Source organism: Oncorhynchus gorbuscha, linkage group LG09 (genome assembly GCF_021184085.1).
Source record: "Oncorhynchus gorbuscha isolate QuinsamMale2020 ecotype Even-year linkage group LG09, OgorEven_v1.0, whole genome shotgun sequence".
Lineage (NCBI taxonomy): Eukaryota > Metazoa > Chordata > Actinopteri > Salmoniformes > Salmonidae > Oncorhynchus > Oncorhynchus gorbuscha.
The window spans coordinates 26,380,083-26,406,430 of record NC_060181.1 but is presented as its reverse complement, the minus strand read 5'-3'; the positions used below and the strand labels follow the sequence as shown (position 1 = coordinate 26,406,430).

Below are 26,348 nucleotides of genomic sequence, written 5' to 3'. Positions count from 1 at the left end.
TATCTGAAGTACAAAGATCGCCGTATGTTAATGTAATCGTTTGGTATATTTAATTTTGCCTGGATTCCACTATGCTGACGTCTTTGGTTTATCCCGACTGTAATTTCAAGTGGTCAGTCCGACGCTGCGATAAGTAACTATTCTTTCTTCTCTTCGGTCATCTCAACTTGTTGTAGAGTCAACCACTGCAGGGTAAGTCCCTCAAGTATTTCACATCGTGAAATGTAATACTATTTCAGGTTTAACTGTTAAACTTGATTAGTATGGCGAGATTTTATGACAAGTTTAGTCATGTAACGGAATTGAAATCATGCCTTACACTCTCCTAAACTGTTTGTTGTTCGTCGTAAGTACTTCTTTACAGAAGTTGTTTTATTCGACAAATATCAAGCTGGTTCTGCCGACCATTAGGTGCGCTACAGGTGCGCGCAGGGGTTGGGCGGTTTTGGAAATGACTACGGGCATGGTCTACTGTACGATGTAGCTACTACCTATTATGTATCATTTTAAAGAAGCTTTATAAACATTATTTGTGACATGATAGTGCCCACGTCCTCCAAAGACCGAATAGCATATTGGAGACGAGACTGGTATTCGGGTATATTTGGAATTGGATAGCATCGGGGCTCCCGAATGGCACAGCTGTCTAAGGCACTGCATCTCAGAGCTAGAGGCGTCACTAGAGACCCTGGTTCGATTCCAGGCTTTATCACATCCGGCCGTGATTGGGACTCCCACAAGACGACGCACACTTTAGCCCAGCATCTTCCGGTTTAGGGTTTGGCCGTTATTGTAAATAATAATTTGTTTTTAACTGACTTGCCTAATAAAATAATCTTTCACGTGTACAGATTATCAGTGATCCAATAATAACGATCGAAGTAACCGCTCTGCGGCTAAATGGCTATAGTAGACAGTTTGCTACAGCAGCAACAGGACATTTGAATTATTATGTGGATTATAATTAATTTACGGTTTTGACACTATTTAACCGTAAGGAAAAATCAAGTCTGAATCATGAGGCTTGTCCTTGAGGAAGAACTGAGCTATTTCCCCTTAGCTGCAAAGTCAAAATAGTGTCTATTGTAAAATTTCATGAAACAAAAATAAGGTTTTTGGTCTTATTTTATGGTTAGGGTGAGTGGTGAGGTTAAGGTTCAGGCTAGGATTTTATGTGGTTATTGTTACGGAGTCTAGCTAGTACATCCAGAACAAACATGACAAAATGCCAACCTACAATATGATAGGGCACTCATTTATTGAGGTGCATTATTTTATACCAACCTAATCTCAGAGCATTTAGTATTATTCTGTACATAAATCCAAGACATCCCATTTTGTATGATATTGTAACGACCCTGGGTTTTAATCCCACTTCTGACACCAGTGTAATCAAACAGCAGGGAATAGGTCTCGAACCGTCGACCTTCGAGCCCGAGGCCCGGCGCGCTATCAACTGTGCCGTAAAAGCACGCTCAAACGACAGAGTCGATTTCCGCGCTTATAAACCCAGGGTCGTTACACTATGTTACAAATTTACAAAACGTACAATATGATATGAATTCTAACTTGGTGGTTAACGTTAGCTAGGCTAGGGTTCAGATTAGGGTTAGCTAACATGCTGAGTAGCTCAAATGTAGTAAGTAGTTGAAAATTGCCAACGTTGTCCCTGATGATATTCAAACTCACAACCTTTGGGTTGCTAGACGTTCACGTTATACACCTAGCCATCCAGCCTGACCAACACTCTACTTTTATTTTAACCATCTGTCTTATTTAACCGTACCAAATGTAACATATGTTTACTATGTCATGTCTAATCTATGAGACCAGTCTGTCTGTTTATACTGTGGTCACGTTTCACTGTCATCCTCTCATACCAGCACACACTTTCTGTAGTTCTTATCAGAAACATTGAGCTCCACAGAGGCTGTTGAGTCTCCCTGTCACCATTCTCTGGCGACTGTTGCCTGTTTCCAGGAATTGTATTTTGGGCATTGAATGTCAGTTGGACAGGCCTACAAAGCCTGTGTGTACAACCTGTCAGAGTCTGTAATACCAACATGTTTTAAGTAGACCACCGTAGTCCCTGTGCCCAAGAACACTAAGGTAACCTGCCTAAATGAGTACCGCCCCGTAGCACTCACGTCTGTAGCCATAAAGTGCTTTGAAAGGCTGGTCATGGCTCACATCAACACCATTATCCCAGAAACCCTAGACCCACTCCAATTTGCATACCACCCTAACAGATCCACAGATGATGCACTCCACACTGCCCTTTCCCACCTGGACAAAAGGAACACCTATGTGCGAATGTTATACATTTACTACAGCTCAGTGCTCAACATCATAATGCCCCCAAAGCTCATCCATAAGCTAAGGACCCTGGGACTAAACACCTCCCTGGGCTGCTGCCAGTTGGTAAGGGTAGGTAACAACACATCTTCCACGCTGATCCTCAACACGGGTGCTCAGGGGTGTGTGCTCAGTGCCCTCCTGTACTCTCATGACTGCATGGACAGGCACGACTCCAACACCATCATTACATTTGCTGATGAGACAAGAGTGGTAGGCCTGATCTCCGGCAACGACGAAACAGCCTATAGGGATGAGGTCAGACCTGGCCGTGTGGTGCCAGGACAACAACCTCTCCCTCAATGTGATCAAGACAAAGGAGGTGATTGTGGACTACAGGAAAAATAGGACAGAGCACACCCCCATTCTCATCGACGGGGCTGCAGTGGAGCATGTTGAGAGCTTCAAGTTCCTTGGTGTCCACATCACCAACAAACTATCAAGCCCAAGCACACCAAGACAGTCATGAAGAGGGCTCAACAAACCTATTCCAAATGGCTACCCAGACTATTTGCATTGCCGCTTCCCCCCCCCCCTCCCTTCACACCGCTGCCAATCTCTTTTGTTATCTATGTCACTTTAATAACTCTACCTACATGTACATATTACCTCAACTAACTGGTGCCCCTGCACATTGACTCTGTACCGGTACCCCCCCCCCCCGTGTTATTTAACTGCTGCTCTTTAATTACTTGACTTGGTAAGCATTTCACTGTGAGGTGTTATTCAGTGCATGTGACTAATAACATTTTTGGGGGGAATTTATCCCCTTTATCTCCCCAATTTCGTGGTATCCATTTGTTAGTAGCTACTATCTTGTCTCATCGCTACAACTCCCGTACGGGCTCGGGAGAGACGAAGGTTGAAAGTCATGCGTCCTCCGATACACAACCGCACTGCTTCTTAACACAGCTTGCATCCAACCTGGAAGCCAGCCGCACCAATGTGTCGGAGGAAACACCGTGCACCTGGCAACCTTGGTTAGCGCGCACTGCGCCCGGTCCGCCACAGGAGTCACTGGTGCGTGATGAGACTAGAATATCCCTACCGGCCAAGCCCTCCCTAACCCGGACGACGCTAGGCCAGTTGTGCATCGCCCCACGGACCTCCCGGTCGTGGGCGGTTACGACAGATCCTGGGCGCAAACCCAGAGTCTCTGGTGGCACAGCTGTGCTGCAGTACAGCGCCCTTAACCACTGTGCCACCCGGAAGGCCCGTGACTAATAACATTTGATATGTGTCCGTGCATGTTGGTGGCAGTTAGACGTGTGTTGATGGTGACAATGCACATGGTTTGACGTGAAATCATGAGGGGTGTGTTTTTGAAAGCACTGGTTGTGACTTGGGTTGCACATTTTGGGGAATATTCACAGATGGAAACATTCCGTCGGAATTAACGGGAATATATGGGAATTAACGGGAATATATGCATATTAATACCATTTAAATGTCATGTTTTTTGCATTTAATATATTTACCATATCATATGGAGACAAACAAATATTTTACCTTATCATATGTAGACATAATTGCAAATGATTAAATCCTTCCAATATAAATCATTTTTAAAAACAATTTAGTTACGAATTTAACTTGAATTAAATGAGTTGACTCTTCACATGGGATGATTTCACTGAACAACAAAAGAAAGGGAATATTGAATGATCCATCACATCTCCTAAATCTGTAAAATGATCTAGAAACTAAAGCTTTGGTTGTCTTCCTCTCAGGCTTCCATGTCTTCTCCCTGGACCTCCTCAATGTCCACCTCTTGAACATCAGACTCTGAGGCCTCATCTTCACTGTCACTTTCCAACCTTGAGGATGGCTTGTTGTCAGGCTCAAAAAGCCTCGAATTTGCCCACATGGCCACCAATTGTTCAACCCTTGTATTGGTCAGTGTTTGTGTGTTCCCAAACAAGGACCAGTTGCGCTCTGAGGCGGCTGATGTTGGTGGGATTTGGGGGATGATGGAGGCAACAGGGGAAAGAGCCTCAGATCCACAAAGTCCCTTCCACCAGGTGGCTGATGAGATATGTTGGCACGACTGCCATATTGCATCTCCATCCCAAAGCCCTTGCTTGGAAGTGTACTTTGTCAGACTGTCAAGAAGCTTGCCCTCATACAGGCCAAGATGGTGAGACACGGTAGTAATGACACCAAAGGCCTTGTTGATCTCTGCACCAGACAGGATGCCCTTGCCAGCATACTTGGGGTCCAACATGTACGCTGCGGCGTGTATGGGCTTCAGGCAGAACTCTTCACTCTTTTTGATGTATTTCACAATTTCCTCTGCTTGGCACAACAGTGAAGTGGGCAGTACAGATTTCTTCTTTTACATCGGCAAGCAGAGTCTGAACATCAATCAGGATGGCATTGTCTCCCTCAATCCGTGCAATGGCTACTGCTATAGGTTTCAGGCTGCTTACCACTCTCCCCCAAAATATATCATCCTGGAGGATCCTCTTGATGGGGCTGTCCATATCGGCAGACTGTGATATGGCCATTTCTTGGAGAGAAATCCTTCCTCTCCAGGAGACTGTCAAACATGATGACAATACCACCTCAACAGGTGTTGCTGGGCAGCTTCAATGTGGTGCTCTTATTCTTCTCACTTTGCTTGGTGAGGTAGATTGCTGCTATAACTTGATGACCCTTCACATACCTAACCATTTCCTTGGCTCTCTTGTAGAGTGTTTCCATTCTTTTCAGTATCATGATGTCCTTGATGAGCAGATTCAATGCATGAGCAGCACAGCCAATGGGCGTTCATGTTCGCAGCAGTGTCTGTCACCAGTGCAAATACGGTCCAAGGTCCAATATGGTCCAAGGTCCAATATGGTCCAAGGTCATTGATGACTGCCTTTAGCTCATCTTCAATGTGGAGAACAGTCTGTTGTCCCTTGTGTATGTGCTCTTGTAGAATACTGGTTGAGATGATGTAGTTAATTATTCCTTGCCCACGAACATTCGACCACCCATCAGAGATGATTGCAACACAGTCTGCTTTCTCTGATTTGCTTGACCTTTTTTAATTTTTTTATCTTTATTTAAAAAGGCAAGTCAGTTAAGAACATATTCTTATTTTCAATGACGGCCTGGGAACAGTGGGTTAACTGCCTGTTCAGGGGCAGAACGACAGATTTGTACCTTGTCAGCTCGGGGGTTTGAACTCACAACCTTCCGGTTATTAGTCCAACGCTCTAACCACTAGGCTACGCTGCCGCCCCACTTGAATTCTGTTGAACTCTGCATCCAGCAAATGAGTAGATAAAGCATGTCTGGTTGGAGGTGTGTGTATGCTGGGAGGAAAAACATTCAGAAATCTCTTCCAATACACATTGCCTGTGAGCATCAGAGGTGAACCAGTTGCATACACAGCTCAAGCAAGACATTCATCAGCATTTCTCTATGTTCCTCCATTGAGTAAAAAAAAAACTTGTAATTCCAGGAGGACCATGAGCTGTTGCTATCGATAAGGTGTCTGATTCCAGGAGGACCATGAGCTGTTGCTATCGATAAGGTGTCTGATTCCAGGAGGACCATGAGCTGTTGCTATCGATAAGGTGTCTGATTCCAGGAGGACCATGAGCTGTTGCTATCGATAAGGTGTCTGATTCCAGGAGGACCATGAGCTGTTGCTATCGATAAGGTGTCTGATTCCAGGAGGACCATGAGCTGTTGCTATCGATAAGGTGTCTGATTCCAGGAGGACCATGAGCTGTTGCTATCGATAAGGTGTCTGATTCCAGGAGGACCATGAGCTGTTGCTATCGATAAGGTGTCTGATTCCAGGAGGACCATGAGCTGTTGCTATCGATAAGGTGTCTGATTCCAGGAGGACCATGAGCTGTTGCTATCGATAAGGTGTCTGATTCCAGGAGGACCATGAGCTGTTGCTATCGATAAGGTGTCTGATTCCAGGAGGACCATGAGCTGTTGCTATCGATAAGGTGTCTGATTCCAGGAGGACCATGAGCTGTTGCTATCGATAAGGTGTCTGATTCCAGGAGGACCATGAGCTGTTGCTATCGATAAGGTGTCTGATTCCAGGAGGACCATGAGCTGTTGCTATCGATAAGGTGTCTGATTCCAGGAGGACCATGAGCTGTTGCTATCGATAAGGTGTCTGATTCCAGGAGGACCATGAGCTGTTGCTATCGATAAGGTGTCTGATTCCAGGAGGACCATGAGCTGTTGCTATCGATAAGGTGTCTGATTCCAGGAGGACCATGAGCTGTTGCTATCGATAAGGTGTCTGATTCCAGGAGGACCATGAGCTGTTGCTATCGATAAGGTGTCTGATTCCAGGAGGACCATGAGCTGTTGCTATCGATAAGGTGTCTGATTCCAGGAGGACCATGAGCTGTTGCTATCGATAAGGTGTCTGATTCCAGGAGGACCATGAGCTGTTGCTATCGATAAGGTGTCTGATTCCAGGAGGACCATGAGCTGTTGCTATCGATAAGGTGTCTGATTCCAGGAGGACCATGAGCTGTTGCTATCGATAAGGTGTCTGATTCCAGGAGGACCATGAGCTGTTGCTATCGATAAGGTGTCTGATTCCAGGAGGACCATGAGCTGTTGCTATCGATAAGGTGTCTGATTCCAGGAGGACCATGAGCTGTTGCTATCGATAAGGTGTCTGATTCCAGGAGGACCATGAGCTGTTGCTATCGATAAGGTGTCTGATTCCAGGAGGACCATGAGCTGTTGCTATCGATAAGGTGTCTGATTCCAGGAGGACCATGAGCTGATGCTATCGATAAGGTGTCTGATTCCAGGAGGACCATGAGCTGTTGCTATCGATAAGGTGTCTGATTCCAGGAGGACCATGAGCTGTTGCTATCGATAAGGTGTCTGATTCCAGGAGGACCATGAGCTGTTGCTATCGATAAGGTGTCTGATTCCAGGAGGACCATGAGCTGTTGCTATCGATAAGGTGTCTGATTCCAGGAGGACCATGAGCTGTTGCTATCGATAAGGTGTCTGATTCCAGGAGGACCATGAGCTGTTGCTATCAGGAGGACCATGAGCTGTTGATAAGGTGTCTGATTCCAGGAGGACCATGAGCTGTTGCTATCGATAAGGTGTCTGATTTCAGGAGGACCATGAGCTGTTGCTATCCATAAGGTGTCTGATTCCAGGAGGACCATGAGCTGATGCTATCGATAAGGTGTCTGATTCCAGGAGGACCATGAGCTGTTGCTATCGATAAGGTGTCTGATTCCAGGAGGACCATGAGCTGTTGCAATCGATAAGGTGTCTGATTCATCACTTTTCCCCTCAACTGGAAATAGAGGGACTTTTGTCAGTTTGCTTGTTGTGAGCGCTGAGGGAACTTTATGCACTTGGCAAGATGATTCTGCATCTTTGCATTCTTCATGTATGATTTGGCAAAGTATTTGCATATGTACTCAACTCCTTTTGTAAGATAAATATTTTAAAATGAAACGTGTATGAAAACGGGTGCATTAACACTCCTCAGTTAGCAGGCTCAATCAAGCTAAAATCCACATGGTAGCAAAAACTAACTAGCAGAAATTGTTAAATTAGAAATTATTTTAAACACACGTTGCTGTAGGCTACTATTTACTAGTTAATAAAAATTGTGTCATATAAAATTATATTCACCCCACCCAGTATTGTAATCAAAACTTACCAGAAAGCATGTAGTCCTTGGCTCAGACAGTGTAGTAGTGTGGGCTCAATAGCATCTCATTAGTGTGCAAGATCTTGAGAATCAGCTGTACATGTGATGGAAGAGTGCACTGTTCATGCAATTGCGGATAGTTTAACCAAAATATGCCGCAGGACCTAGAATTTCCTCATATTTATCCCACAAAAAAGGTTCACTGTTATAAGCTAACTTGTTATTTTTTTTATTTCCCTAATTCCAGGGCTTAACGTCCCACGGAAAATTTACTGGAAAATATCCTATCCTTTGTAACCCTAGTTGTGACTGACCATATCTACGTGTGGTTGTGAAACTGGTCAGCGACGTTACTAGCGCAGCCATCCACATCAAATTGGTCCTGTGTCATGGAGTCAATGGAGTAGAGTAGAGGTCCACTAACAGAGGAGTCTCTCGTGACAGACTGTTACCCTGAGATTTGGCTCTAGGTGCCTAAATGAACAGAGGAGTAATATTGTGAAAGGAGGGTTGATTTTTATCCCCCCCCCCCGCATTTCTTGTGAATAAAACAGAGTAATAGGCCTTTTCACAGACAACCTGGTTTTGAAAAGGGACATTATTCAGATTTAATGTCAGATTTTCTTCTCCTTTTCACAATGGTACATCTGAGGTGACACAACGGTGTGGAGGTTTAAATCAGGCGAGTCCTGTTTACATCTGAGGTGACACAACGGTGTGGAGGTTTACATCAGGTGAGTCCTGTTTACATCTGAGGTGACACAACGGTGTGGAGGTTGACATCAGGTGAGTCCTGTTTACATCTGAGTTGACACAACGGTGTGGAGGTTTACATCAGGTGAGTCCTGTTTACATCTGAGGTGACACAACGGTGTGGAGGTTTACATCAGGTGAGTCCTGTTTACATCTGAGGTGACACAACGGTGTGGAGGTTGACATCAGGTGAGTCCTGTTTACATCTGAGGTGACACAACGGTTTGGAGGTTTACATCAGGTGAGTCCTGTTTACATCTGAGGTGACACAACGGTGTGGAGGTTTACATCAGGTGAGTCCTGTTTACATCTGAGGTGACACAACGGTGTGGAGGTTTACATCAGGTGAGTCCTGTTTACATCTGAGGTGACACAACGGTGTGGAGGTTTACATCAGGCGAGTCCTGTTTACATCTGAGGTAACACAACGGTGTGGAGGTTTACATCAGGTGAGTCCTGTTTACATCTGAGGTGACACAACGGTTTGGAGGTTTACATCAGGTGAGTCCTGTTTACATCTGAGGTGACACAACGGTGTGGAGGTTTACATCAGGTGAGTCCTGTTTACATCTGAGGTGACACAACGGTGTGGAGGTTTACATCAGGTGAGTCCTGTTTACATCTGAGGTGACACAACGGTGTGGAGGTTTACATCAGTCCTGTTTACATCTGAGTCCTGTTTACATCTGAGTCCTGTTTACATCTGAGGTGACACAATGGTGTGGAGGTTTACATCAGGTGAGTCCTGTTTACATCTGAGGTGACACAACGGTGTGGAGGTTGACATCAGGTGAGTCCTGTTTACATCTGAGGTGACACAACGGTGTGGAGGTTTACATCAGGTGAGTCCTGTTTACATCTGAGGTGACACAACGGTGTGGAGGTTGACATCAGGTGAGTCCTGTTTACATCTGAGGTGACACAACGGTGTGGAGGTTTACATCAGGTGAGTCCTGTTTACATCTGAGGTGACACAACGGTGTGGAGGTTTACATCAGGCGAGTCCTGTTTACATCTGAGGTGACACAATGGTGTGGAGGTTTACATCAGGTGAGTCCTGTTTACATCTGAGGTGACACAACGGTGTGGAGGTTGACATCAGGTGAGTCCTGTTTACATCTGAGGTGACACAACGGTGTGGAGGTTTACATCAGGTGAGTCCTGTTTACATCTGAGGTGACACAACGGTGTGGAGGTTTACATCAGGTGAGTCCTGTTTACATCTGAGGTGACACAACGGTGTGGAGGTTTACATCAGGTGAGTCCTGTTTACATCTGAGGTGAGGCAACTGTGTGGAGGTTTACATCAGGTGAGTCCTGTTTACATCTGAGGTGACACAACGGTGTGGAGGTTTACATCAGGCGAGTCCTGTTTACATCTGAGGTGACACAACGGTGTGGAGGTTTACATCAGGCGAGTCCTTTTTACATCTGAGGTGACACAACGGTGTGGAGATTTACATCAGGCGAGTCCTGTTTACATCTGAGGTGACACAACGGTGTGGAGGTTGACATCAGGTGAGTCCTGTTTACATCTGAGGTGACACAACGGTGTGGAGGTTTACATCAGGTGAGTCCTGTTTACATCTGAGGTGACACAACGGTGTGGAGGTTGACATCAGGTGAGTCCTGTTTACATCTGAGGTGACACAACGGTGTGGAGGTTTACATCAGGTGAGTCCTGTTTACATCTGAGGTGACACAACGGTGTGGAGGTTTACATCAGGTGAGTCCTGTTTACATCTGAGGTGACACAACGGTGTGGAGGTTTACATCAGGTGAGTCCTGTTTACATCTGAGGTGACACAACGGTGTGGAGGTTTACATCAGGTGAGTCCTGTTTATCTGAGGTGACACAACGGTGTGGAGGTTTACATCAGGTGAGTCCTGTTTACATCTGAGGTGACACAACGGTGTGGAGGTTTACATCAGGTGAGTCCTGTTTACATCTGAGGTGACACAACGGTGTGGAGGTTTACATCAGGTGAGTCCTGTTTACATCTTCCACACTGATCATTGCTGTGGGACCACTTCCACCATCCCCCAAGGCAGACTACCCGTCCTTAGCCCAGCTCTCTGTGCTCTCACTGGGGTAAAAAGACTGAAGCCGTGGGTATTGTCTGGTGCTCTCTAGAAGTCTTTTTACAGAATAAACATTGTGCAGAGCTGTAGGGAGACAAGAGGCTCACTCTAACCTTAAGTAACCCCTAACCATCAAATGTGATTTGTTGGTAACACTTGCATCTATAATGCTTTATAGATTGTAATAAGCATATATGTGTAACGGTTTTCTTCCTGGGAAGGAGAGGAGGACCAAAATGCAGGGTGGTTATTTATAAACATCTTTAATGAAAGATGAAAACGTGAACACTATACAAAATAAGAAACTGGTGCGAAACACAGAGACAGGAACAATCACCCACAAGATACCTAAAGAATATGGCTGACTAAATATGGTTCCCAATCAGAGATGACGATAAACACCTGCCTCTGATTGAGAACCACTCCAGGCAACCATAGACTTACCTAGAACACTCAACTGAACACAACCCCACAGACTACAAAACCCCTAGACAAAACAAGACACATAAATCACCCATGTCACACCCTGGCCTAACCAACATAATAAAGAAAACACAGAATACTAAAGCCAGGGCGTGACAATATGAGCCTTTATAATGTCTTAGAGTTTATAATACCTGCAGGTATAATGCATTATTACTTGTAATGAGCCTTTATGTCTTAAGGCTTATTTGTCTCATTGTTGTAAAGAAGGCTTCCAGATGTTGTGAGAGCATCATTCATATCAGTGATAATGCTTTTGAATAATCAGTTGTCAGTTGACTATTCCAATGCTGCATAAGTGGCAGTAATGGTGTTGATGACAGGTGCTTGATGGGTTTTTGTGAGGGATGCGAGGTTCCATTTTAGCCGCCTACAATGTAAAATAAGATATGCTAAATGTGTTTTTTGTCTTTTGGAAATATTTTCTGCTTCGTTATATAAATGACAACCATTTCATCACTGAGTTAGGTTTTGATGACATCTTTTCTAACCGGAGGCTACTGAGTAAATTACATTTCACTATGACTGATGGTGCCAGTGACAGAGTCCTCAGATGGTCCCTTCACACAGACGGCGTGGTCGAGAAGGCCTCTTCAACCTCAGGAGGCTGAAGAAATGCAGCTTGTCCACGAAGACCCTCACAAACGTCTACGCATGCATTGAGAACATCCTGTCGGGCTGTACCAAGATCTTTCCAACCGCTCCGCTAAACACCGATCCACACTCGCAGGAACAAAAAACCTGCCGCTCCATTCAAACCTCAATTGAACCAATGCTAATTCTCTGTAAACAAATTAACACACTTTCAGCATGCTTATAAAGAAGATGTAACTTTTTGGCCTGCATTTCAAGCGTCACGTCTGGGGGAAACCTGGCACCATCCCTATGGTTGAGCATGGTGGAGGCAGCATCATGCTGTGGGGATGTTTTTCAGCTGCAGGGACTGGGAGACGAGTCAGGATCAAGGAAACGATGAACGTTACAGAGATCCTTGATGAAAACCTGCTCCAGAGCACTCAGGACCTCTGACTGGGACAGAGGTTCACCTTCCAACAGGGCATTGACCCTAAGCACACAGGCAAGACAACACAGGAGTGTCTTCGGGACATGTCCTTGATGGGCCCAGACAGAGCCTGGACCTGAACCAGATCAAAAGAGACCTGAAAATAGCTGTGCAGCGACGCTCCCCGTCCAACCTGACAGTGCTTGAGAGGATCTGCAGAAAGGAATGGGAGCAACTCCCTAAATTATAGGTTTGTCAAGCTTATAGAGTAATACCCAAGAAGCCTCGAGGCTGAAATCGCTGGCAAAGGCGCTTCAACAAAGTACTGAGTAAAGGGTCTGAATAATTTTGTAAATTGGATCTTTCCCTGGGATTTTTATCCTTTTTTAAAATTTACATATCTAAAAACTGTTTTTGGTTTGTCGTTATGGTGCATTGTGTGTAGATTGAAGGGGGACACACTATTTCATTCACTTTAGAATAAGACTGTATCATAACAAAATGTGGGAAAAGTCAAGGGGTCTGAATATTTTCCGAATGCACTGTACATAGTCACTTGAATGTTTACATACTGTTTTACCCACTTTATATACTGTTTTCTAGTCACGGCTCATCCTATATAACTACTGCTGTACACCTTTTCTATTCACATGCTGTCCACACACCATATTTTTTTAAATATATATATACATACTCAGCAAAAAAAGAAACGACCCTGTCTTTCAAAGATAATTAGTAAAAATCCAAATAACTTCACAGATATTCATTGTAAAGGGTTTAAACACTGTTTCCCAAGCTTGTTAAAAGAACCATAAACAATTAATGAACATGCACCTGTGGAACGGTCGTTAAGACACTAACAGACGGTAGGCAATTAAGGTCACAGTTGTGAAACCTTAGGACACCAAAGAGGACTTTCTACTGACTCTGAAAAACACCAAAAGAAAGATGTCCAGGATCCCTGCTCATCTGCGTGAACGTGTCTTAGGCATGCTGCAAGGAGGCATGAGGACTGCAGATGTGTCCAAGGCAATAAACTGCAATGTCTGTACTGTGAGACGCCTAAGACAGCACTACAGGGAGACCGGACGGACAGCTGATTGTCCTCGCAGTGGCAGACCACGTGTAACAACACCTGCACAAGATCGGTACATCCGAACATCACACCTGCGGGACAAGTACACGATGGCAACAACTGCCTGAGTTGTACTAGGAACGCACACTCGCACCCTCCACCAGTGCTCCGACTGTCCACAATAGGCTGAGAGGCTGGACCGAGAGCTTGTAGGCCTGTTGTAAGGCATGTCCTCACTGGCAACACCACCGCCAATGGGCACAAACCCACCGTCGCCAATGGGCACAAACTCACCGTTGCTGGACCAGACAGGCAAAAAGTGCTCTTCACTGACGAGTCACGGCTTTGTCTCACCAGGGGTGATGGTCGGATTTGCGTTTTAGCGTCGGAGGAATGAGCATTACACTGAGGCCCGTACTCTGGAGAGGGATCGAGGTGGAGGGTCCGTCATGGTCTGGGGCGGTGTGTCACAGCATCATTGGACTGAACTTGTTGTCATTGCAGGCCATCTCAATGCTGTGCGTTATAGAGAAGACATCCTCTCTCATGTGGTGCCGTTCCTGCAGGCTCATCCTGACATGACCCTCCAGCATGACAATGCCACCAGAAATACTGCTCGTTCTGCGCGCCATTTCCTGCAAGACTGTCAGTGTTCTGCCATGGCCAGCGACGATCCCGGATCTCAATCCCATTGAGCACGTCTGGGACATGTTGGATCGGAGGGTGAGGGTTAGGGCCATTCCCCCCAGAAATGTCCGGGAACTTGCAGGAGCCTTGGTGGAAGATAGGGGTAACATCTCACAGCAATAACTGGCTAATCTGGTACAGTCCACGAGGAGGAGATGCACTGCAGTACTTAATGCATTTGGTGGCAACACCAGATACTGACAGATTTTTGATTTTGAACCACCCCCTTTGTTCAGGGACACATTATTCCATTTCTGTTAGTCACATGTCTGTGGAACGTGTTCAGTTTGTCTCAGTAGTTGAATCATATGTTCATACAAATATTTACACTTTACTTTTGCTGAAAATAAACGCAGTTGACAGTGAGAGGATGTTTATTTTTTTGCTGAGTTTATATATTCTCACTCTCAGTACCGGTCAAAAGTATGCAGAAGGAAGCCCTATTTGGTAAAAGACCAAGTCAATTTTAAGTAAAGAGCTCAAATAAGCAAAGAGGAATGACAGGCCATCATTACTTTAAGACATGAAGGTCAGTCAATGCAGAACATGTCAAGGACTTTGAAAGTTTCTTCAAGTGCAGTCGTGACAACCATCAAGCAATATGATGAAACTGGCTCTCATGAGGTCTGCCACAGGAATGGAAGACCCAGAGTCACCTCTGCTGCAGAGGATAAGTTCATTAGAATTACCATCCTCAGAAATTGCGTCCCAAGTAAGACACATCTCAACATCAACTGTTCAGAGGAGACTCAGGTCTTCATGATCAAATTACTGCAAAGAAACCACTGCTAAAGGACACCAATAACAAGAAGACTTGCTTGGGCCAGGAAACACGAGCAATGGATATTAGACCAGTGGAAATGTGTCCTTTCGGCTGGAGTCTAAATTGGAGAGTTTTGGTTCCAAGCGCTGTGTCCTTGTGAGATGCGGTGTGGGTGAACGGATGATCTCTGCACATTTATTTCCCACCGTAAAGCAAGGAGGTGTTATAGTGTAGGGGGCTTTGCTGTTGACACTGTCCGTGATTTTATTTACAATTCAAGGCACACTAAACTACCACAGCATTTTTCAGCGATACGCCATCTCATCTAGTTTGGGCTTAGTGGAACTATGATTTTGTTTTTCAACAGGACAATGACTCAAAACACATCTCCAGGCTGTGTAAGGGCTATTTGACCAAGAAGCAGAGTGATAGAGTGCTGCATCAGATGACCTGGCCGCCACAATCCTCCAACCTCAACCCAATTTTGATGGTTTGGGATGAGTCTAACTGCAGAGTGATGGAAAAGCAGCCAGCAAGTGCTCAGCATATGTGGGAACTTCTTCAACGACTGTTGGAAAAGCATTCCAGGTGAAGCTGGTTTATAGAATAGTAAGAGTGTGCAAAGCTGTCATCAAGGCAAAGGGTGGCTATTTGAAGAATCTCCAATATAAAATATAGATATTTTTGGTTACTACATGATTCCATATGTGTTGTCATAGTTTTGATGTCTTCACTATTATTCTACAATGTAGAAAATAGTAAAACAATTAACAAAAACAATTGAATGAGTAGGTGTTCTAAAACATTTAATGATCGGTTGTGTGTGTGTGGAGACACACCTTCAAATGAGCTGTTTTAGCCACACCCTTTGCTGACAGGTGTATAAAATTGAGCACACAGCCATGCAATCTCCATAGACAAATATTGGCAGTAGAATGGCCTTACTGAAGATCTGTTACTTTCTACGTGGCACCGTCATAGATTTCCACCTTTCCAACAAGTCGGTTCATCAAATTTCTGCTCTGCTTGAGCCGCACCTGTCAACTGTAAGTGCTGTCATTGTGAAGTGGAAACGTCTATGAGCAACAATGGCTCAGCCACGAAGCGGTAGGTCACACAAGCAAACAGAACAGGACTGTAAAGATTGTCTGTCCTCGGTTGCAACACTCACTACCAAGTTCCAAACTGCCTCTGGAAGGAACATCAGCTCAAAAACTGTTCGTCGGGAGCTTCATCAAATGGGTTTCCATGGCCGAGCAGCCACACACAACCCTAAACTAACCATACGCAATGCCAGGTGTCGGCTGGAGTGGTGTAAAACTCGCCGCCGTTGGACTTTAGTGCAGTGGAAACGCTGATAAATCACTCCTCACCATCTGGCAGTCTGACGGACGGATAGGGATTTGGTTGATGCCAGAAGAATGCTACCTGCCCCAATGCATAGTGTCAACTGTAAAGTTTGGTGGAGGAGGAATAATGGTCTGAGGCTGTTTTTCATGGTTCAGGCTAGGCCCTTTTACTTCCAGTGAAGGAACATCTTAACGTTCCAGCACACAATGACATTCTAGATGATTCTGTACTTCCAACTTTGTGGCAGCAGTTTCTGGTTTTCGCCCTTTCCTGTTTCAACAGTTTTAGTTTAGTTTATTAATTTGACCATTAAAAAAAAACAAGCACACAACTTAAAAGCCACACATGCTCATGAATAAAATCATCAAGGATAACACACAATAAAGTCTGGGACTTATTTCCATTGTGGTCATCTTAAATTGAATGAGTAGGTGTTCAATGCCCCGTGCAGAAAGCGAGGTCCTTACAGAAATGGTTTGTCGATCAGTGTGGAAGAATTTGACTGGCCTGCACAAAGCCCTGACCTCAACTCCATCCATTGGGATGAATTGGAACGCCAACTGCGAGCCAGACTTAACCGCCCAACATCTGTGCCCGACCTCACTATTGCAGTTGTGGCTGAATGCTGGGGGGATTTGCTTCCAATGTTCCAACATCTAGTGGAAAGCCTTCCCAGAAGAGTGGAGGCTGTTATAGCAGCAAAGGGGGGACCAACTCCATATTAATGCCCATGATTTTGTATATTTAAGCAATAAGGCCAAGGGGGTCTGGTATATGGCCAATATACCACAGCTAAGGGCTGTTCTTACGCACAACGCATCGCGTCAGGGATCCCGAGTGGTGCAGCGGTCTAAGGCACTGCATCTCAGTGTAAGAGGCAACACTACAATACCTGGTTCAAATCCGGCAGTGATTGGGAGTCCCATAGGGCGGCGTACAATTTTAAGGGCACAAGGTGAGACCCAGATACAGACACAGGAGGCAGATGGTTCGAGTCCAAGATGTTTATTAACAATCCAAAAGGGGTAGACAGAATTGCCTGTCCATGACCAAAGGTCAAAACCAGTTCAGACTTCTGGTGGTACAGAATGGCTAAGCAGGCTCAAGGTCAGAGCAGGCAGAATGGTCAGGCAGGTGGGAATGGAGTCCAGAAGAACAGGCAAAGGTCAAAACCGGAAGGACTAGTAAAAGAGAATAGACAAGCAGGAGCACGGGAAAAACACACTGGTTGACGTGAACATATAAGATGAACTGGCACAGAGAGACAGGAAACACAGGGAAGGACTACATGATTCCATTTGTGTCATTTCATCGTGTAGATGCCTTCACTATTATTCTACATTGTAGAAAATAGTCCAAATAAACGCTAGTATGAGTAGGCGTGTCCAGACTTTTGACTGGTCCTGTATTTACATTACGGTCTCTGACATTGCTCGTTCTGATGAGTGCATTTTTACTTTGGGATTATTTGCATATTGTTTTCTAGCTATTGTTGGAGCACCTGTGATAACTTCTCCAACTCTGTGTACGTGACCAATACACCGTGTATTTGATTGCAGATACAGACAGCCTGAACCCATCTGTAGAATTCAGACACGTCCTCCCTGCTCTGCTCATTCCTTGTCATGCCTGACATGACATTAGATATTTCTTTGTTGAAACGTCTGATTTTTGCTTGACGTACAAGAGAATGCACTGCGAGATGGTGAGCGAGATGGTGAGCGAGATGGAGAGCGAGATGGTGAGCGAGATGGTGAGCGAGATGGTGAGCGAGATGGAGAGCGAGATGGAGAGCGAGATGGTGAGCGAGATGGAGAGCGAGATGGTGAGCGAGATGGTGAGCGAGATGGTGAGCGAGATGGAGAGCGAGATGGTGAGCGAGATGGTGAGCGAGATGGTGAGCGAGATGGAGAGCGAGATGGTGAGCGAGATGGTGAGCGAGATGGAGAGCGAGATGGAGAGCATGTTCCTATTGTTCTCCTTATTTGTTCATCGGGATCAGTTTGTGTGGCACACATGGGAGTCTGGAGTGCTTCCTGGACGGCAGGAGCGCAAACTCTGAGTTGAACCCAAATGGGAGGGGTACTCTGCTATTGTATTTGCCATCCTCAGCATGTTTGTTTAGTAGCTGTCCAGAAATGTTTTGTTGATGTGTTGCCGAAATATATTTATTTATTTTATTTATTTTTATTTATTCTTTCAGCAGACTTGCCACCCTGGCTTTTGCCTGTACCCTGACACTGTTGTACCAATTATGATATGTCACCCAGTCAGAGAAGTTGGCTAAAGCACATCCAGGTCTGGGACAAGGTTACTACAGTGTTCTCTGTGGAATCCCCTCCAGACAACATGTCTTGGTGTGGTAAAGTAGATTATACAGTTCCTTAATCACTTGACCCTCTAGTACTGGCCTGTCTGACTCTATATGTCTGTCCTAAGGAGGAGTGTGCCCTCAAAGAACCTGTGTGTGTGTGTGTGTGTGTGTGTGTGTGTGTGTGTGTGTGTGTGTGTGTGTGTGTGTGTGTGTGTGTGTGTGTGTGTGTGTGTGTGTGTGTGTGTGTGTGTGTGTGTGTGTGTGTGTGTGTGTGTGTGTGTGTGTGTGTGTGTGTGTGTGTGTGTGCCGTGGTCCGACATGTCCTTGTTGTAATTTGACACGCGTCTAAGAGAAAGAGCGAGGGGGGATTCAGAGGGAATTAGCTTGAGCGAATCATGGAGAGACTAGTTTACACTGCAGGGACATGGACCGGGATGAGCCTGCAACATACAGTATATAGCACAGGACACAAGGTTGACAGGCAGGACAAGTCTGAGACATTCACAGGAAATTCAGTGACACTCTAAATAACTCCCTGTCACTGCTAAGAGGGACTCACAGCTGGTAAGCATAGAGCTTTCACCTGTTCCTTTAGCCTTCTGGACTCTAGTTGGGCATGTGAACATCTGACTTTTAGTTGTGGAAGCCTGTAGAAAATAAATGGCTGCTTAGTGACATGTTGAAGGTGTGTTGAAGGTCTGAGATTGACTGAAGCGCTTATGAACTATTATTAAATGGTTTGTTGGTTGTTAGTAAACTGTCAGACATTGTATATTTTGGGCATATTAACACGTATAAATAATGTTACAGGCCTTTAAATATGTTTTGTTTACAGACTGCTGTTGCAGTAGGCCTGACAGAAACAAAGATATTCTGTCATTCAATGGAATGGTACTATTGTATGTTGTAGTGCTAATGGTCTGCTCATTTCCTGATTCTGTGTGTGTTTTCTTCCTCAGGACTTTTATGAATACCGGTAAGCAACAGAAGCCAGTGCTAACAGGCCAGCGGTTCAAGACCAGGAAAAGGGGTGAGTTGAGTTACAGCCACAGACAGCTGTCAACGCCCAATGTCAATGCCTAATTCAGTATGTTGGCAAGACAACATGCATGGTGTGAAATTGCAATACCAATATGTTGTCAAGACGACAGACAGTGTTACGTTGCAGTACCAAATAATTGAACCCGTTTCTTAAATCAACTGCCTCTTTGAGACTGTGAGATGTCTTGATTATCTTTTGAGTCTCACGACCTCCAGAGTGTCAATGCACTTTTAGCTTAGATTTCTCCTATTAAGATCTGCTTCTTAGTAAGGGACCAGCAAAGGTTTAGCAGGGTTCTCCTGTTCTCTCCACACATAAACAGACTATAAATACTCTTTGTGTCTAGGGTTCTGTTTCATCTCTCTCTTGCAGCAATGGATTGTTGTGGCTTGACATTCCCTCTTACACAACACCTACTGCGATCCAGGCTGGCTCCCAGTCAATAAGATGTTTAAGTTCCTAGAACGTCAGCTCTCTTGTTTGTGCTCTCTTGGCAACTCCCAGACATGACCACGCAAACAGATCTGGGACCAGGCTATAGCTGAACTTCCTGCCAGTCCAGAAGCAGTGGGTGTCGTTATATATATTACTCACAGAGGAGAAGAACGTGCAGTGTCGTAGGGACATTGGGTTCATACTCCGTGGGGCACCTTGTTGATTCTCTTGAGCCGTGTGTTGATACCCAGTGATCTGTTAATGAAGGGGATATCGTTTGGACACTGTTCTTTGTGAAACCCACAGAGGATCAATCGGGGAGGCTAACTCTCCCCCAGGGTAAGTAGTGTCCCATCAGGGCAGGGTCCCTTGTCCTCATCACACCTTGGCTGGGGAGCTGAAGGAATGTCTTATTTGTCCCGACAAGTTTTCTGAGCACATTTTTATTTTGTTTGTATTATTGTAAAAGATTGTGAAAATACGCTTCAAGTGATTTTAATTTAGGAAAATCTGTATTCAAATATAAGCGTGATTGTTTTAGTCAAATATTATATCTGTTTAGGCTTCTTGCGGTCAATTTGCAGTCCACCAATTATTTGTCATTATTGTTCTGGCCCCCTGACCATCCGCTCAAGAAAAAAATCAACCTGCAGGTGAATCTAGTTGATAATCCCTGGCATAAGGCATCTACTGTATTATGCATGGTTTACCATACCTCACTTTCTGATGTTAACTGTGTTAAGGTTTAACACACAGTAGTGTACATGCAACAAAGATGTTCTCCTCTGCCCTTTCCTCCCCACCCAGATGAAAAGGAGAAGTTTGAGCCCACAGTTTTTAGAGACACAATTATTCTGGGCCTCAACGAAGCAGGAGGGGACCTCGATGCTGTAGCCAAGTTCCTGGACGTTACCGGGTCCCGACTCGACTACCGTCGCTATGCGGACACTCTCTTCGACATCCTCATCGCGGGGAGCATGCTCGGTGAGTGGATTGCCCTGAATTTAGCAGGCAGCCCGACCGGGCCTTGAATCCAGGTCCCAGGACTGTCAGTACATAATCTTTGCCATTACACCAAGAGGTCTGCCCCGCTTGATGAGGTTGCTAGGTGTTGTACTAAGGTAGCTACAGTATCATGGACATCTGCACCTGGTTTCAGCTCACTGCTCCGTAATGGGCCATCCCGGTCCCTTCGTATCAGTATTCGCACTAGGGCACCAAGCATGACCATGTCCTCTCAGGCAAGGACGAACAGATCACTGCTGGCTTTGTCAGATTACCAGGGTCATGTTCCATTATCAAAGACATCCTGGCCTATCAGAGAACCTAATACACTGTTCCTCCTGTATGTGTCAGTGGACTGCTCATTGAGCTGTATTCACTTGTTTAAACTCCCACGTTTTCCTCGCTAATAGATGAGGGTACTTGAACACAGTTTTTTTGTATTTGTGGACATATTTGTGTTCAGTGAGGTGGGGGGTGGGGCATTGATTAATATGCTGAACCCTTTGTCCTGTTAACTGGTAGTCAGTGTGACCCTGCAGACCTAAGCTGGTAGATTTATTCTATAATCACTGTCTTTCTCCCCACACACTCATTGTTTACATGGCATGGAATACTCACAAAGAGTATGTCTTTGGCCACACTCACAAACACATGCTCAGTCACATCCTGCCGTGTGTAATCTTTGTAGAATCAATTGAATGTACAGTCTTTGTCAGTCTGTCTCCGTCTCACACACACACACACAGGATGGGGCCTGTGTCAGTCACTGCATACTGCATGTCAAGCCTATTAGAGATAACCGGTTTACCCTGCTCCTATAATAAGAGCCTGGCAGTGTCAGGGGAGAGACAGCAGCTCAGATGGAAACCAGGGATACATGAAAGGAACCAGCCTCTCGGGGAACCACATTAGCCTTTAGTAGCATGAAGGCTAGGTACCTGGTTCATGCAGGCACACTATTAATAAAATGTACTGACGGTATGATATTTGCATGAATACATACAGTAAGTGATGTTTTTTTTTTAATCCACCGCAGTCCTATGAAGCAGTTATGAAGTCAACAGGGATAGTAGACATTAGATCCAGATCTAACAGGTCGGCTCTAAGACTTCAGATAGTGTAGTGAGTAGTTAAGCCCTCACATACATCCTCATTTAGCCCAAACAGGATACAACAATGGATCACCCTATGTCAACAGCCACCTCAGGGGTGGAACAGATAAAGGGAAAAATGGAGAGATGATAGTCAATAGATGATTGACTAGGCGGAAACAAAGTGCTCTCTCTCTCTCTCTCCCTCTCCCTCTCCCTCTCCCTCTCCCTCTCCCTCTCCCTCTCCCTCTCCCTCTCCCTCCCTCCCTCTCCTCTCCCTCCCTCTCCCTCCCTCTCTCTCTCTCTCTCTCTCTCTCTCTCTCTCTCTCTCTCTCTCTCTCTCTCTCTCTCTCTCTCTCTCTCTCTCTCTCTCTCTCTTCTCTCTCTCTCTCTCCTTCCTGTGAATGGGTGTAGTAATGTTGTGTAATAATCCAGTTAACGTGTGATTACTAATTACTGTACATCAGGGTCTGATCTCTCCCATCCTTATGAGCCACTATCTCCATGATATCCACAACTTTTGTTATATCAATCAATCATGGACATAGGGTAGATAGGTAGGTCTCGCTTATTCTACAGTTATAGCTGACAGGAAGGACATGCCCATGCTGCTAGCTAACGGAGCTAAAGCTTTAACCCTTGACCCTGATGACTTGCCACGTCTTTCTGTCCGTCTGTCTATGTCCGTCCGTCTCTTCTTTCTAATCGCTTTATGGCTGGGCGGGATAGATGGTCATTGAAGTGGTGTGTTGACCTTTATGGCACCAGGGTCACTACCCTCTCCGGCTGTGCCGGTTCTGCCCCCTCAATCACTACAATCGTAATGTAAATAACTGTCTGTCTCAGCTCCCGGTGGGACGCGCATTGACGAGGGGGACAAGACCAAGGTGACAGAACACTGTGTGTTTACCACCAAGGAGAACCATGCCAACCTCCGCCACTATGCTCAGGTTGGTACACACACACACACAATCAAATACAGCAGCCTCTAAGGTGCATGGTAGAGTAACCAGGTGGTAGTCGACTAGTGACAGTGACCAAGTTTAGGGTACTGGGTAGAGGCAGGCTAGTGATGGCCATTTAACAGTCTGATGGCCTTGAGATGGAATTTGTTCTGCAGTCTCTCTCACAGCTTTGATGCACCTCTACTAACCTTGCTTTCTGGATGATAGTGGGCTGAACAGGCCATGGCTGTTCATGAATGCGTGAGCACACATGTATACACATACACTCTCTCTCTGTTTTACCATTGACTGGGGTAGAAGGGAATGTCGTAGGGAGACACCGGCAGTGGAGTGGTATTAGATCTGCTAATAGCCACCAATCCCCTGGGAGTATCCAGTGTGTCCACGATGACCATTTTTAGATAATCCTCCTGGATTAAAGTCACTGCACTCCTTCACGATCTGTTTGTCTCTCTGTGTCTGTCACTGAATCTCATGTCCCTCTGTGTGTGTCTGTAGGTTTTTAACAAGCTTATCAGGAGGTACAAGTACCTGCAGAATGCCTTCGAGGAGGAAATCAAAAAGGTAAAGTATTCACAGGAAACAGGCTCGTATGAAGTCGCTACAGCAGTTCACCTTCAGTTTGGGATTATCCTATGTACTTGTGATTAGACTTTATATCTTCAGCTGTGTAGATCATTTTTGATCCTTAGTTTACATAATTTCCTGTCCTGCTGTTTTATCCCATAGCTTCTACTGTTCCTGAAGGCATTCAGCGAATCAGAGCAGACCAAGCTGGCTATGTTGACTGGTATCCTATTGGCTAACGGCACTCTGCCCCCACCCATCCTCACCAGCCTCTTCAGTGACAATGTTGTCAAGGAAGGTGTGTGTGCGGTGGGGAGGTTCTTGATATATTTATAGCTCTGGCTTTCTTCCAAGTTGTTCTCTTACTCTTGTCTGTTATTGGTATCTTGCAGGTATCTCTGCATCCTTTGCGGTGAAGATGTTCAAGGCTTGGATATCTGAGAAAGATGCCAATGTCGTCACCTCAGCCCTGAGGAAGGCTAACCTGGATAAGAAACTCCTGGTAAGAAACACTTTTTAGGCAGGTAACCTAGAGCAGTGGTTTTGAACCTTATGTCCAAGAATTCAGTGACTCCTCAAATGGTGGTTAGAGAGACTCTTTTACAGTGCTACAATTTTTTTTTTACTGTGCTCAGCCACAAGAGGGAACTGTTGTAGTGAATTTGTAGGGTTGAAGCTCATTGGAAGTTGTTTGAGTCAAGACTTGTTGTTTCTCTAGGAGTTGTTTCCTGCCAACAAGCAGAACATGGAGCACTTCTCAAAGTACTTCAATGAGGCGGGGCTGAAGGAGCTGTCAGACTTTATGCGTGTGCAGCAGTCTCAGGGAACACGCAAGGAGCTGCAGAAAGAACTGCAGGAGCGCCTCTCTCAGGACTGCCCCATACGAGAGGTGGAATACCAGATACCATGTCCTGCCTTTGTGCCCTTGAACAAGCTCCAAGAGCACTGCATTGCGCTCCCCTCTGCTTTCAACCCCTCATTGGGGTGTGTTTGTCTCTAGGTTGGGTTGTAAAGAAGCAAAAATGATCAATTCCATTGTCCAACATAATGGACAGTAAATAATTATTCTGTGGTTCTAGATGGTGGTGTACGTGAAGGAGGAGATGAAGAGGAGTGCTCTCCAGGAGCAGGCTGTGATTGGTCTGCTGTGGAACATTCTCATGAATGCTGTGGAGTGGAACAAGAAGGAGGAGTTGGTCACCAAGCAAGCCCTCAAACACCTTAAAGTACATCATAACATCAACCATTAATAACTTATCTCACTCCTAACCCAACCACTCTATAACATGAGAGCTGGTCACTGTGGAGGCTCTCAAACACCTTGAAGTATTGCACAACGCTAACGTCAAACATGAATGAATGACAGTTGATGGGGTGTGTATCCTCTCCCCTCCAGCACTATGCCCCCTTGCTAGCAGCGTTCAGCACCCAGGGCCAGTCAGAGCTTGTGCTGCTACTGAGGATCCAGGAGTACTGCTATGACAATATCCACTTCATGAAGTCCTTCTCCAAGATAGTGGTGCTCTTCTACAAAGGTCAGTGTTATCATTTTATACAGGACAATGTTTCACAGTTTCTATGTAAAAAAAAAAAATAAGTATCTCTTCCATTTGTCTTCGTAGTCAGGGTTGCGGTCAATTCCATTTCAATTTAGGAAGTAAACTGAAATTCCAATTTCACATAACTTCTCCTTGTGGTGCTATGCTAAATGTTCCTGTTCTGTCCGTCTTCTCTCCACCCAGCTGATGTGTTGAGTGAGGAGGCCATTCTGAGGTGGTACAAAGACACTCACACCACCAAAGGGAAAGGTGTCTTTGTCGAGCAGATGAAGAAGTTTGTTGAGTGGCTGCAAAATGCAGAAGAAGGTACCATTTACAGGTTAAATACAGGTTACAGTTACAGGTAACCTAATCAACAACGGAAAAGAAAGCCATTGCATTTTCAGAAAATCATTGTTGAATCAATGAAACTGGACTATTAACATTCTGTAGACTTGGGCTGTGATGAGCACTCACCTGTCATTCCTATTTTGACCACTAAGAGGAGCTGTTTAATAATAATCTGTTTATTTTCTCATGTAGAGTCCGAGTCTGAGGGAGAGGAGGACTAGCAGACCAACCCAACAAGGAGTCTAACTCTGATGGCTGCTGCATCCTGTGGCCTGTATATGTCAATCAGCCTGTAGTCCCCATCTCGTATTTTTAGAAGATTTGCTAGACTATCATATTAATGTGGTTCCTGGTACATTCAAGATAAATACTTATCCAGGCATTGTAAGAAGTATGAGATAATGTGTGCAGTGTGACTGCAATAAAAAACGACCTGGAACACACCCATCCATATTACCTAACCGACCAGGGGTCCTAGACTCCTCAGTCACAGTGCAACCCTCAGTGAAAAACCACGGGACCTCCCGACTCAACTTCAGGAGGATAGGAGACGAGATGTCATCTATCAAGACCACCCATCTGTGATATTTAAGCTTTTTTGTTGTTTTTTAAGGATTGGAGGTCAGTCAGTGAACTCCCTTTACCAATGTTGTTCAGGTTTAGAGAGGAAGTCAAGACCTCAATCTACAGTAGATTGTCATCCTTGTTTTATGAAAACTCAACTTTGTGTAACTTGGCAATGCTTGAATCTGTTTATTAATAAAGTGTTTTCTATGTATTCACTGGTTTAGTATTGTTTCTGTGTTGTATTCTTAAATAAACTTAAGTAAATAAGG

General features: G+C 45.1%; 1 protein-coding gene across 4 annotated transcripts; it reads left to right on the top strand.

The window, feature by feature from the left end:
- Window positions 1-103: 103 nt before the first annotated feature.
- LOC124043334 (basic leucine zipper and W2 domain-containing protein 2) lies at window positions 104-26,348 on the top strand. Of its 4 annotated transcripts, none has more exons than XM_046361844.1 (12): window positions 104-192; window positions 19,478-19,548; window positions 20,803-20,979; window positions 22,938-23,041; window positions 23,555-23,620; window positions 23,786-23,921; window positions 24,016-24,125; window positions 24,342-24,512; window positions 24,703-24,849; window positions 25,020-25,158; window positions 25,366-25,488; window positions 25,705-26,348. In XM_046361844.1, the coding sequence occupies exons 2-12, from the start codon at window positions 19,485-19,487 to the stop codon at window positions 25,731-25,733; spliced, it is 1,266 nt and encodes a 421-aa protein (XP_046217800.1). In that variant the 5' UTR covers window positions 104-192; window positions 19,478-19,484; the 3' UTR covers window positions 25,734-26,348. The 4 variants fall into 4 exon arrangements, with proteins under 4 accessions (XP_046217800.1, XP_046217802.1, XP_046217801.1 ...); XM_046361846.1 differs by lacking the exon at window positions 104-192 and adding an exon at window positions 18,547-18,566; XM_046361845.1 differs by lacking the exon at window positions 104-192 and adding an exon at window positions 18,798-19,082.

Bases quoted from the DNA above. Each gene is read 5' to 3' on its own strand.
- LOC124043334 (XM_046361844.1), top strand. From the start codon at position 19,485: ATGAATACCGGTAAGCAACAGAAGCCAGTGCTAACAGGCCAGCGGTTC. The intron at 23,922-24,015 runs GTGTGTGTGCGG...GGTATCTTGCAG, and splicing joins TGACAATGTTGTCAAGGAAG to GTATCTCTGCATCCTTTGCG. The intron at 24,126-24,341 runs GTAAGAAACACT...TTGTTTCTCTAG, and splicing joins ACCTGGATAAGAAACTCCTG to GAGTTGTTTCCTGCCAACAA.